This window comes from Acomys minous (assembly GCF_964271855.1).
Source record: "Acomys minous genome assembly, chromosome: 1".
Lineage (NCBI taxonomy): Eukaryota > Metazoa > Chordata > Mammalia > Rodentia > Muridae > Acomys > Acomys minous.
In genome coordinates this window covers 35,926,407-35,940,690 of record NC_140483.1, presented here as the reverse complement: position 1 = coordinate 35,940,690, position 14,284 = coordinate 35,926,407, and the positions used below count along the sequence as shown (strand labels likewise).

The 14,284-nt window shown below is 45.8% G+C and overlaps 1 protein-coding gene across 6 annotated transcripts in view; it reads right to left on the bottom strand.

Moving 5' to 3' along the window:
• Positions 1-8,240, bottom strand: part of RALGPS2 (Ral GEF with PH domain and SH3 binding motif 2) — a 133,960-nt gene extending 125,720 nt beyond the window's left edge. For 2 of the 6 annotated variants that reach the window (XM_084772500.1, XM_084772501.1), the window contains exon 1: positions 8,070-8,240. In XM_084772500.1, the coding sequence (XP_084628626.1) occupies positions 8,070-8,154 (85 nt within the window). In that variant the 5' untranslated portion in view covers positions 8,155-8,240. Of the gene's footprint in view, positions 1-7,291; positions 7,421-7,491; positions 7,687-7,926; positions 7,958-8,069 lie in introns of those variants that run through there. The other 4 variants (XM_084772502.1, XM_084772504.1, XM_084772505.1 and 1 more) reach the window with 4 other exon arrangements.
• Positions 8,241-14,284: the final 6,044 nt, after the last annotated feature.

Genomic DNA, 14,284 nt, shown 5'->3' with positions numbered 1-14,284 from the left:
CTGCAGGAGGGAGGGTGGGCTATGAGGGGCACAGTCCAGACAAGAAACTGTGGGGCGCAGTTGTTAGAGGTCGGGGACCTGGCAAGTCTCAAGGGCCAAGGGTCCCGGCGCCCTAGGTAGGATGAAAAGCTATTAGCACTAGCTACGATAGGGACTGTGCACCCAATACCTAAAGCATGCCAGAAGCTTACTCAGGAGCTGTCGTAGTAAGCAGTAGCCTGGTGGCTGCCTGCAACTGCTTGCTATTGCTTGAAGCCAAAGCTCTGCTGCTGGGGTTAAAGCCGGGAGCAGCGGGCACTCGGTTCTTACAGACTGAAGCTACGGGGCCTCAGGGTCTGCTACTCCGACTCCTAGGCCTTAGGCACTCAGGGTTTGTCCAACTCCAACAGTTTCTCACCTACTCCTGATTTCTATCTGCAGAGAATGAAAGGACTGGAGCAGCTGACAGGTTGCGTGCTCTCTGCAGTGTGACTGTTGGCTCCATGCACATACGTGCAGGATTTTAGCAGATGCTAGTGAGAGACTCTCCCAAGTCAAACCTCTCTCCGTGCTGGTCAACACTGTGCTTCCGGCATTTTCGTTAATACCATATCGCGGGGCAGCACTGCTCTGTCATTTTAAATTGCACCTTTCTGAACTTGACAGAGAAGTACTGTGCTGTCTTGGCCATTAGGACATTTCATTTTGTAAATACCTATTCAGAGTGTTCACCCATTTGTTTGTACATTTTCAGAATGATGTGTCTTTAAAATATACTCCATACAAGCCCTCTGGCAGAGATAAGTACATTTTCTAATTTGCCATTTGCCCTTTTGTTCTCTTAAAACTATTCCTTGATGTCTAGATACTGTCAATACACACTAAAATCTTTACTTTTCTGGCTAGTACTTTTTGTGCTCTACTAGAACAAAACAAAACAAAACCCCTTTCACCTATGAAAGCCACATAGACTTATTTTCTTCTAGGACCTTTAAGTGTGGATGAGGGAGAACACACCCAGGGCCACGTAAACGCTGGGTGCATTTAAGAACCCATCACCAGGACACACCCTGAGTCCTAGAACCGTCCTGCTCACCCCCCACATTCTGTACAGGTACCTCTAGGAAACTGTTTCAGATACTGAGAAAAGAGAATGCTTCACAATGTAGTTTATGAACTTAGCAAAACTCTGAAGAAAACCAAAACGCATACATATAAATCCTATAAATGAAGATTAAAAAAGCAAACTCCAAGACACCAGCAAACTCAGCAGGGAGGCGGTGGCATCACGGTCGAGGCTGCAGTCAAAAACATAAAGCAAACTCAACAAAAAGCATCGTTAACACAACACATCCTATTATTAATCAAGGAAACACCTATATTACTTATAGCAATACAGAAAGACTTGATGAGCTCAGCACTTACTTGTATTTTAGAAATTTCAAATGTTAACACTGACACTAGAAAGTGTTTCTCAATTTTTTTTTAATCAAAGACTTAAAAAAGAAAGAAAGAAAGAAATGAAATGAAATGAAATGAAATGCTGGGCTGGAGAGATGGCTCAGTGGTTAAGAGTCCTTTGCTCTTCCAAAAGACCTGGGTTCAATTGCCAGAACCAACATGACAGCTCACAACTGTCTGTAACTTCAGTCCCAGGGGATCTGACACCCACACACACACATACAAGCAGGCAGAAGAACACCAATGTACATAAAATAAATAAATACTTAAAAAGAGTGCGCTTACAGGCATGGTAGACTGCTCCTGCACTCCTGTAACTCCAGTTATCAAAAAGCAGGAAGACTGCCAGAAGTTTGAAGTTGGCCTGGTTTACATAGTGAATTCCAGGTCATCCACTACTATATAGCAAGACCTGGGGGAGCAGGGATCTCTTACCTTACATACTAGAAATCAACAGTAAGATATCTTTATGAAACTTTAGGAGTATTCCTATTAAAGTTCTGAACACAAAATTAACAGAGCTGCAAAGATGGCTCAGTGGGTAAAACCTTGCAGCACAAGGATGAAGACATAAGTTCGAATCCTCCGACCCACGTAAAGCTGGACACAGCAGTGCATATGTGTAATCACAGAGCTCCAAGGCAAGATGGGAGGCAGAGACAGGAGAATCCCTAAAAGCAGGCCAGCTGGCCTAGTGTAGGCAGTAGCCAACAGATACTGTCTTAACCAAGGGAGAAGCCAGAACAAAGACTTCCACACACATGCACCGATATTAGTCATTCATACATACATCATCCGCACACACAGGAACTTACAAAATCAGAACTTCGCTCTACAGATGAGCCTGGCAATCGCACTACCATTTCTGCAGTGTTCCTCCTCCATCACTCTGATGATGTCATTTCTTCATACTCTCCGCTGATGAGCAATTCCCGCAAACACAAACCCTCAGATGGTACTTGAAGCTATCACCATCAAGTCCCTCCACGTCCTGCCTCCTCTCCCTCCCAGTTCTATAGTAACAGTTCTACTGGTAAAGCAGGTGCAAAGCTAGATGAAGGCTTTGCAAGCTCCAAGGCCTGCCACCTGCAGCTGCTATCACGCTCTACAGAGCAGCAAACTAGGGCTCGGTGAACAAAGGCTGCCGCTCACTCTACCTGCACCACTCACAGTACAGCTCTTTAAAGCTCACTGGCTGCATGACCCACTAAGTTCCGTGCATCAGAAATGAAGACTCGACACATAAAATACCAAGGTTACATCAGACATTCTGAGGACGAAGAAAAAAATCTTAAGGCCATGTCACAAGTAAAGGAAGAAAAGTCTGAATGGCGCTAAGACCTTGCAACAGCTTGAAGGCAGGAAATCACAAGCAACCCCTTCTACTCCAAGGAAAAACTATCATCTTAATTCAGAATCTAGCCCACTCAGTGATCAGGGTAGGACAGAGTATTTTCAGCAACATAAACAATTCAAAAAGTTCACCTTGCCATGCATATCTTGTGGGTTATGAAACAGTCTCATACTTTGGCCCAGACCAGCCTGGAACTCCCAGCAATCCTCCTGCCTTAGCTTTCAATCACTGGGATTATAAGCATGAGCCAAATGTATGTCAACAAAAGATGCAACTCACTGAAACAAGAAAATAAGCTGAGGGGGGGGGGATGACAAATAAGAAAGTAAGGACAAATACAAAGGAAAACCTGATGCCAATAAATTTAATCACAGTATACTGCACAGTTCAACTGTTAAGCATATTTACAGAACCATAATATTGTAAACAATGAACCTGTAACCAAAAGCATGACATCACAATATAGGGAAGACAATAGAGGAAGTTCAAGGTAGCGAAGGAATCCTAAAGCAAAACCACTGTAAAAAGAAAAACAGAAAACCAAAACAAAACAAAACAAAAAAACTAAAGTTGAAAAACACAGCTGCAGAACCATGTACTCCTGCCAGAAGGAAAAAAATAAAAATAAAAAAAGACATGAAGTATCAGAAGAAACAGCCAATAGTATCAAAATCTGAAGCTCTCTGAGCAGGACCTAGGAGGGAAGTCATGAAGAGATGAGGGAGGGACAAAGGGATTTATTAAAAGTCTTGTTCTGTAACATTTTACACATACAACTGCATTAGTTAAAGTACTAATAAAAAAAAGCAAAGTAATTATATCATTTGATATCAATTATTTTTCCTCTCTGCCCATAACCTCTGACTGATAACTGAAGACTGTCCAAGTGTCAGGCACTTTTCTAAAAAGGGAGGAGGGGAGGACAGAAGGAGGGACAGGGAAGGAAAAGGTGAATGTTTAAAACCTATCTGGAATATTTAGAATGAGTTCTTGAGTAACATGTGGGAATCAAATCAAGTAAAACTATGAAGCATGAAGAAGGATAAAGATTAATTTAAAAAATACTGAGATTTTATCATATCCAATCTTCACTCTCTCACTAAAAAGGAACTAATGGGAATTTAAACCATCCTTAAGGAAGTAATTATAAGGTAATGCAATAAACTCACTCTTTTCCAAGGGACTGACTAACACTAAGGTAATTTCATTTTATCTGAATTACATTTTCACCGAACACTAACAATTAAAAAGTATGAAATGCAGACAAAAGCCACTCTTTCAAAAGCAAACATTAGCCAACAAAAACCTCATATTCAAGAAACATTACACATTTTAATGTACTTTGTTCTCAGACGTCTGTATATGTTCGTTTCACATACTTTTAGAGACAACAAAGTCAATTTCAGCTAATAGATTAGCATTTAAAAGCTTCTTAGAAACTTCTAGGGAGCAGCAGTACACTAACCCCTCAGGTGTGTCCCCTCTAGTAAGAGCTGCAGCCTGGGCATAGGCCACTGCATGCCTCCATCACACTCTGGTAGGAGCTGCAGCCTGGGCCTGGCCACTGCATGCTTCCATCACACTCTGGTAGGAGCTGCAGCCTGGGCCTGGCCACTGCATGCTTCCATCACACTCTGGTAAGAGCTGCAGCCTGGGCCTGGCCACTGCATGCTTCCATCACACTCTGGTAAGAGCTGCAGCCTGGGCCTGGGCCACTGCATGCTTCCATCACCCTCTGGTAAGAGCTGCAGCCTGGGCCTGGGCCACTGCATGCTTCCATCACACTCTGGTAAGAGCTGCAGCCTGGGCCTGGGCCACTGCATGCTTCCATCACACTCTGGTAAGAGCTGCAGCCTGGGCCTGGGCCACTGCATGCTTCCATCACACTCTGGTAAGAGCTGCAGCCTGGGCCTGGGCCACTGCATGCTTCCATCACACTCTGGTAAGAGCTGCAGCCTGGGCCTGGCCACTGCATGCTTCCATCACACTCTGGTAAGAGCTGCAGCCTGGGCCTGGCCACTGCATGCTTCCATCACACTCTGGTAGGAGCTGCAGCCTGGGCCTGGCCACTGCATGCTTCCATCACACTCTGATAAGAGCTGCAGCCTGGGCCTGGGCCATTGCATGCTTCCATCACACTCTGGTAAGAGCTGCAGCCTGGGCCTGGCCACTGCATGCTTCCATCACACTCTGGTAAGAGCTGCAGCCTGGGCCTGGCCACTGCATGCTTCCATCACACTCTGGTAAGAGCTGCAGCCTGGGCCTGGGCCACTGCATGCTTCCATCACACTCTGGTAAGAGCTGCAGCCTGGGCCTGGGCCACTGCATGCTTCCATCACACTCTGGTAAGAGCTGCAGCCTGGGCCTGGGCCACTGCATGCTTCCATCACACTCTGGTAAGAGCTGCAGCCTGGGCCTGGCCACTGCATGCTTCCATCACACTCTGGTAAGAGCTGCAGCCTGGGCCTGGCCACTGCATGCTTCCATCACACTCTGGTAGGAGCTGCAGCCTGGGCCTGGGCCATTGCATGCTTCCATCACACTCTGGTAAGAGCTGCAGCCTGGGCCTGGGCCACTGCATGCTTCCTCCTACTGGGCCTCCCACTCTGGGATGGAGAGAAGAATGTCTACATAGGGTAAAGGTTGGTATCAACAGTCCTAAGAAGGAGTAACAGCATATTCATAAATACTTAAAGCTCTGAAATCTGCAAAATCTATGACAATGGGTGTCACATTCATTATTAACCACAGCATAAAATGACCACGTCACATCAGATTCTTCACTTCCAGTATGATTTTCCCTTTACAACAGGATGATAGAGTACCGTTTCAGTGGAGGGAGGGCAGTGTTTTACTTTTCTTAACGACTCTTGCAAACAAATAAGTGCTGAGAGAAGAGTATCAGCAAACCTTTAAGTATATAAGACACACACACACACACACACACACACACACACACAAAGTATATAAGCCACAAGTATAATTGCTTAGCCACATATAAACCACACACCCTCTGACTCCAGTTAGAGTGTATTTTGAGTATGTTCAGAAACCAGATACCCACTATGTATAAACACAGACACAGTTTAAGACAAAGGTCCTGATGCTTTTGTGCACCAATAGCTCCTATTCTCAGAAGGAAAAATGCAGGCACCGTCCTTACTTGAAAGGCATCCGGAGTTTTTACTTCTTCAACTTTTAAACTAACAGACCTGCCCACTTACCATTATATCTCTATCACGGCACACACCTAGTTTTATTCTGCAGCATCCCTCGACATCTTCTGGGACTACAACAGTAAGCAGGTACTCAATGTATGGAGAATAAACTGGCCACTGGGGGCTGGAGAGATGGCTTAAAGGTTAAAAGCACTGACTGCTCTTCCAGAGGACCTGGGTTCAATTCCCAGCACCCACATGGCAGCTCACAACTGTTTGTAACTTGACAGCCTTACAGAGACATACATGCAGGCACAATAGCAATAAATTTTTAAGAAATAGGTAAACTGTCCTCTGGACAAAAGCATAAATTCCTGTAATCCCAGCACTCCTAGGCAGAGGCAGATGGATCTCAGGGAGTTAAGAGCCCAGGAGCCTATTTCAAAGAAAAACGAAAACAAAACAAACAACAAACAAAAAGCCTTTCAAGTTGCAATCAAATTAATTTTACCAACAAAGCCATCTTTCACCGCAGGCGACCACTGCCCCAACTGTAAGTGTAAGGACATAATAAACTAAAAAAAGGCTCGTATTTAAATGCACACAAATTGCATTACTCAAGCACATCTGGTTCACGGCTAATTTTTAAATTGTATTTTCTCTCAGAATTTTGGGGTATGTCCTCCCTGATACTGTAATATCAGAAAAGTATACTGTGATCTTGACACACAAGCGGATCTTTCAACTTCTGCTGCAATATGGTGTAAAAAGACAAAGAGAACAAATAGCTCCAGAAAAAGTCAAATTCCTGAACTCTGTGCAAGGTGAAATATAAAGGAACGGAGAGGTCTTACTATTTCAAAAGTACTATGCCAGAATTTAAGCTAAATTAACTACACTTAAATCACTCAAAGGAATTCTAATAAACACACGATGTATATATGTGGCTAAGACAAGTAATTTTCCACATTTCAAAGCTTCACTACCACACATGTTCGACAGAGGTTATCATTATTAAAATAACACTGTTTGGTTATAAATCCCACTTCAGCAGTTAACAGTATTGTACTTACTATCTTTGTGATGCTACAACCCGAACAAGCAAATCTGGGTGAAACACGCTTTACAGTTTGCAAGTTAGGAACTGTGGCACTGCGGTACTCCTGCATGCTGGGTACGAAAAGTTCCTCAAAATTCTAATGGTCATCTTCAAAGCCCTCGAGTCCACCAGATGGTAAACATTAAACAAACAACACCAAAGTCAACTACAAGCAAACACTGGTACAGAAACAAAGCTCCAGGGGTACTTAAGAAGAGGCGGGGAACGCAGAGCACCTACGGGGGAAAGGCTCAATTAACTGCTGCCCGTGTTTTCATCCTCCGATCCTAAACAATGGGCACTGGATGCTTCTGTGGAGTGCTTTCCGCAGAGAGATTTCGGGTTGCAAACGCCCCTCCTCCACGGCGACCATCAGGCCCCTTTCTTCCTCCTCCCTCACCCCTCCCAGCTCAAACAAATTAACATTCGTACTAAGGTACCTCCTATCAGCTCGCAGCTTCTTCCCAAACACGCCCACGCACCCTGAAACCCGCCTGCGTCTACACCGCACACGGCGGCAGGAAAAGCGCTTCGAGGGGGGCGGGGAGCCGCGGCAGTGCACGGGTCCGGGCTCCCTTCCAGGTCAGCTCCCCATCACCTCCCCAAGCCCGGTGTTTACGAGCTCGCCTAAGCCCACACTGCAAAGGAATTCCGGACGCTGCGGGCAGATAGCGCGGCGGTGCGGGAGCCTCCCCCACCCCCCCGCCCCCGCTCCGTGTCCGCGCGCGGCCTCGGCCGCGACGCCGCCGCTCACCCCGCGCTCCGCAGGCGGTTCGGCCCCGCAACAGGTCACCCGCCTCGGCTCGCTGCGGGGTGCAGGCGCCCTGCCCGGGAGGGGGGTGTGGCCGGCGCGGAGGGGCCCGGCCCCGGCTCACCTGAGGCGCTGAGGCGACGCCGGGGCCTCCGCCACGGCGGGATCGCGAGCGACCCGCAGCCCGCCCTCCCGCGCCGCGCAGCGCGGCCGCCGCCGCCGCCGCCATCGCCCGCGCCTCCCCGCACGGCCGCCCGCCACGCCGACCTGTGCAGCCGCGGCCGTCGCCTCCGCTTCGCCCGCAGCTCCGAGGCAGCGCTCGCCCGGCCGACAGCAGTCCGGCGTCTCTCATTCAGCGCCCGCCGCCGGCGCTCGGGGGAGGGGAGTGCGCCGGATCCACCCCGGCCGCGCAGGGGGGCGCGCGCCGGGCGGGCGGGCGGGGCGAGGCGGAGCGGCGCGCGCACCAACCGAGCGCGCTCGCGCGGCCGGGAGCGCCGGGTCGCCGGGGTCTCGGCGCGCGCCGCAGACGCCGGGCTGTGCCCGCGGAGCCCAACTGCCGCCCCGGACCAGCGTCCGCGGCATCCGCGGCGCGCGCCCCAGCCCCAGCCGCAGCCGCAGCGCGGGCCGCAGGGCAGAGTCGCAGGGCTCAGGACGGACAGGTGGGGCCCCGCCGCCGCTCCCGCGCGGGCTCTGGTTGGCGCCTGTGATGCGGCCAGCGCTCACCTTTCGGGCTAGAGAACAAAAGTCAGGAATTGCTTGCCCGCCCCCCTCCCCCCGGATCAAATGCCCAGCCCACGCAGGCGGCGTCCTTAGGAGTCGTGACGGACGAGTGAAGGGGCTGCAAATATAAGAGACATCCCACAGCCATGGGATCTTAAATGATGGAGTCAGTACACTCACACATTAACATGCCGGAAGTGTTGGGTAGGCCTCTGTAGATGTTAAGCCGGGAGACTGCTCCTCTCCACCGGTTTAATAATCAAATAACAGATATTTGATGTCCCCGTCCCCCCCCGCCCCCCCAATTCCAGATTGATGAGTTCCAGGTGGACGGTATTTTCACGACGTTGCGGGAACGTGATTCTAAAATGTGGCATTTTTCCCCCCTGCGAGTGGGTGGTGTTTCGCGGGGTGCACCTAGTTGGCCTACTTAAAATTAGCACCATTTGATGCAGTGTGACTTAGTGAAAGGCTTTCTGTGAACCACTTTGGTGTATCCTTAGGTCATTGGGAATAGATGCAGTCCTTGTCTAGACAACGGGAATAGGATGTGGAGGAATGATGCTATAGCAGCCCCGACTATCGATTGCGCAGGGACCAAAATCTTTGCTTCTCTTCCTCCCTATAATAACTAAAACAAAACGGATAACTCTTTTACACAGAAAAAAGCCAACCGCTGTCCCCTTTGACTGCCGTTTGTCTGCCTTACTCTAGTTGGTTAAATCACCCTCTTGCAAGAAAAAGCAATAAAGCCCAGGGCCGGATTCCATTCTACTTAGAAAGTCTCTCCAATAGTGATGGAATCACTGATAGGAATACAGAAATAGAAGAAGAAGAAGAAGAAGAAGAAGAAGAAGAAGAAGAAGAAGAAGAAGAAGAAGAAGAAGAAGAAGAAGAAGGCAAAAAATTGTCAGATTAATGTCAGCTGAGAATAAAGAAAAGGGTGTGGGAATAAGAAACAGACTATTTAGCATAAAGACTTCAAGTGCATTAGGATATAGTTTTCCCCTGATGCTATTGGCTTCAAGTCCCAACGAAACAACAGGCAAACTGAAGTAACAGTTGGAGGTGAAAAAAAAAAAAAACCAAACATTTCCGTTGTTGAGTAAATGTTTGATCCTTTTTTTCAAGTTGGTAAGAGATGAAGGAAAAGGTAGTTGGCTATATGCCAACAATAACACATACAATTTTATATATACATACCATTATCCCAAGTTATTAACTGCGTTTAACATAGGAAAAAATAAGGAACTTCAGGGAATTTTATTTGGTATAAATGTCTTGCAGTTACTTTAAATTTGAATTGGGGCTTCATAAAAACAAATGAGCCCATGTCCCAACATCTGCCAATAATTTTCACAGTTTACTATAAAAGCAATGAAGTTTTAGCTCAGACTTTGAAGAGAAAAGGCCCAGGGGTTCGTCGATGTATATAGTAGATTCCTGTGCCTACAGAATGCCTGAATTTGGGATAAGCAAAATGTGTTGCTCATGTTAAAAGCCTGAAAAATCGCCCTTTCATTAACCTTAAGAGTTCAACATTTTTTGAACTTGATAAGATTGAGAATTTCTATATGAAAAAAAATATTTTTAAAGAAAGGGAGAGGGGTGGCAGAAGCTGGGAAGATGACTCAGGAGGCAAAGACACTACTAACCTTGCAGGCCTGAGGACCCACGTCCAGTCCGTGGATGGCAAGTAAGAAGCTGGATGTGGCAATCAGGTGACCCCTGCAATCCTGCAGAGAACTGAGAGGCGGAAAACAGTAGGCTTTTGGCTGGATGCTCTTGAGCCAGACAGCCTGGAGTGTGCAACTGCAACTCATGAGTGGATACAAGAGAGGAGGAGCGAGACCCTGCCCAACAGATGGAAGGTGAAAGCTGCCCTCTGCCCACGAGCTGTGGCCTGGGTGCCCACACATGCACCCACATGACAGGGAAGAAGGCTGGGTGAGATGTTCCCTCAGGTAGCTAAGATGGGAGGATTGCGTCCTATTCCACACCAGCCTGAGCTACACAGTATAAGAACCTAGCTCTGAAAGCCAAAAGGATAGAAAAAAGCTTACCCTTACTGTTTTTGTTGTTTATAAACTGAGTTACTTCTCAAAGTCTGTTCCCCATCCATTTATATGTAAACGAAGCAATGACTACTTGCAACAAATTTTCTTCACCAGAGCACTATTTTTTTTTATAGTTCTGTAAGTTGCTTTATGAGATCCATTTGCTTTTGCCAAAAGAGAGGAAATATGCAGAGTCTTAGAACAAAAAATGCTAATGGATACAACAGAAATGCTATTATACAAAATACAAATCGATAAGAATTCAATATGCCTAAAAGTCATTCCAGGGGAGTCACCATGGTGTAACAGTTTTATTACTATGCATTACTCACGAGGAGTAAGCCAAGGGGCCCATTTAGATAGAGAAGGAGCGATCCAAAGGCAAGACACCACTACAGCAAAAAACAGATCAACAAACAAATTCATCTCATTGTCAAAAGCAAATCAGACAGACATCTTGAAGAAACCTGTCAACTATGTTTCCAGTGTTCTGATCTAAAATAGAGGCAAAGTGGGATATCCAAAATTCCCTGTGAGGGTACAGACGTGAGAAAGGACTTTAAAGAGATGTTCTACAGAAAACAGACACGTGGTTTGGGGAGAGTCCACTAGACTCACAGTGGAGAAAGACATGATACTGTAACTCAGGACATGAAGGACAAAGTTGGTCCGCAGAGTATTCAGATCTGAGCACCACATTAAGTCATTTACAATGAAGCTGCTGCTCATGGGAGCAGTTCTGTCAGTCATGAATCAGCAGGGGTGGGTTTACTTAAAGACGATTACTATTTCCACTGGAATTCCCTGGGGGGGGGGGGGAGCAAGTTTCTGTATAAATGTCTATTTAAATTTTCTCCAGTATCAGAGACAGTTTCAGCAACGCCATTTGTCTGACATGGTTATGAAAGGAGCCGTCACTGAGAGGTTGGATATAATTATTCTAGATAAACTGGATTTTTATCTTGAGGTACTAGAAAACAGTTTAATCATTTCCATTGATTTTTATTTCTTTGAAATTTCACTACAATTTTGCTTTAAACTAATAAAGCAAAGTAGCGCTTGTAGCTCAGAGGCATAATGGCTGCCTAGCGTGTTCAAGGCCCTGAGTTGGGTCTGCAGTATCACAAGAAAACAGCACAGTTTAGCTGAGCCCTTTGCTGAGGTGTCAGGGGTAACACATCAGGAAATTCGAGGCTGTGAAACAAGATGTCCTCAGAAGCTTAGAATACCTATTGTCACCACTCAGTAGACAGCCTTGGCTGCTCTGTTCCTGGGGTCTCACAGATCTGGCACTCAGAACTGAGTTTTCTGCTGTCCTGTTACTGTCCCTGCTACTGTAGCACTGACTTGCTACAGTTACACACACACACATACACACACACACACACACACACACACACACACACACACACCCCTACACACCTTCCTCTGAATTGCCCTCTAGCACGTTAGTGTAGCCTGGGAAACCAAATAAACAATACTTTAAACAAAACACAAATGCTAAAACAGCTCTGACTTTGGAGCCACTTATTTAACAAAAAGTCCTTTTGTCTAGTTTCATGTCTTCCTCAAAGCTTGATAATTTCATTTATCTGATAGCTTTTTTTTTCTAAGTAAGTGAATTATGTTCGAGTTTCCTTATGAGAAATTTAAACAGAACTTTCCAGAGGTGATGGAATGAAAGTCTCTCTGTCCAATATCACATCCGTTCCTTTTTGAATATCAAATAATCTCAAAAAATTTTTAAAAATTCATAAAGCCATACTAATAATAAATAGATTGGCTAAGGATATAAGTCAATGGTAGAGTACTAACAGCATGCATGAGACCCTGAGTTTGCCCCCCACCACTGATTAAAAAAAAAAAAAGACCTACAAATAAGTAGGAATTAAAAGAACTGTTCTTCATTATGGTAGAATGTAGAGTGGGGAAGAGCATTATGCAGTAAGCGGCAGAGGTCGGGGAGAGACGTCACTGAATCCATATTCAGGAGGAAACGTAGCCGAGGACCCAAGTGCATGCAGGGTCCTGGTGAGTTTGTCCACCTCATCAGCCACAGAGGCAAAATCGGCTCATCACAAATGGATCACAGAGGAGGGACAGACAGACATTATTGGCCTTCAGATCCGTTTCTCTGGAGATGTGACATCTACATGGGGGAACACAGCCCAGTCTCCAATGAGCAATGTTTGGTTTTATAAAGCAGGGTGCATAGTCTTTGGGGTATGCTGAGGTTATAAGAGAAGCTATGAAAATGTCGGAGTGGAAGTGACAGTGTTACGTGAGATACTGGACTGCGTCTTTTCCTAAAGGAAGAAAAAAAAAAATGAAGGATAGCTGGGCGGTGGTGGCGCACACCTTTAATCTCAGCACTTGGGAGGCAGGGGCAGGCAGATCTCTGAGTTCGAGGCCAGCCTGATCTACAAAGCAAGTCCAGGGCAGCCAAGGATACACAGAGAAGCCCTGTCTCGAAGAAAAAAACAAAACAAAACAAAAAATTTTTTAAAAAAGGGCATTAGTGGGTTAATCTACTAATGGTAAATTGATTAAAGTAATGTTAAAATCACTGACATTAGTAATGACTGTGGTTACAGTCTTAAGAAATATACACTGAAGTGTTTAAAAGTAAAGATCCACAAGGTGTATATATGATTTTTTAAAATACAGTGTGTCTACATTTATTATTTATATAAATATATATGTAATGATAAAATGTTAACAAGGGGTGACTGGGTAAAGAGTGGGCATTTGCAATTTCTATAAATTCAGAATTATATCCAATAAAAGGTATTTTACTTTTGGTTTTGGTTTGCTTTGAGGCAGAGTGTAGTTCAGACTGGCTTTAAACTCACTATATTGCAGAAAATAAAAACCTTGAATTCCTGACCTTCCTGTTCCACTTCCCAAGTGCTGGGATTACAGGCCTGTGCTACCACACACTCCTCAAAAGTGTTTTTTTTATTCATTTATTTATTATTCTTATACAGTGTTCTGCCTCCATGTACACCTGCACACTAGAAGAGCACATCAGATCACATTACAGATGGTTGTGAGCCACCATGTGGTTGCTGGGAATTGAACTCAGGACCATTGGAAGAGCAGGCGGTGCTCCTAACCTCTGAGCCATCTCTCCAGCCCCCAAAAGTTGTTTTTAAACAACAAGAAAGTTATCGTTTGAGCCAGGTGTGGGCATAGGCTCTCAGGTCCTCCCCAGGACCTGGGAGGAAAGTGGGATTTCCAACTGATCTCTTTGCTTTAGACAACTGTCAGACAATTTTTTCTACGTCATTTTCTTTTTTTAAAAAATTAGCTTACATTTATTTACCGTGTATGTGTATATATGTGTCTCAGCACTTGTGTGAAGGCAGAGGGCAGCTTCTAGAGTCATTTCATCCCTTCATCATAGGAGTCCCAGGAACCAAACTGCAGGTCATCAAACTAGGTGGCAACCACCTTTAAAAACGAGCCATCTCTCGTCTTAACCAATGCACTGGCCTTCCTGCACCATTTTCACTGCATCCTGAATACTGACCCTTCACAACCCAATTCAATGTCCCACCCCCACCCATACCTGTGTCCCTTGTAGTTTACAAAACCAACTCAGAGCTGACAGTACCTTGATTCACTCTACCAATTCACCATTCTACTCACTAGTTAGAATTCTTTGGCTGATTTAAATACACAAATTCTTATCTCTCCTAACAA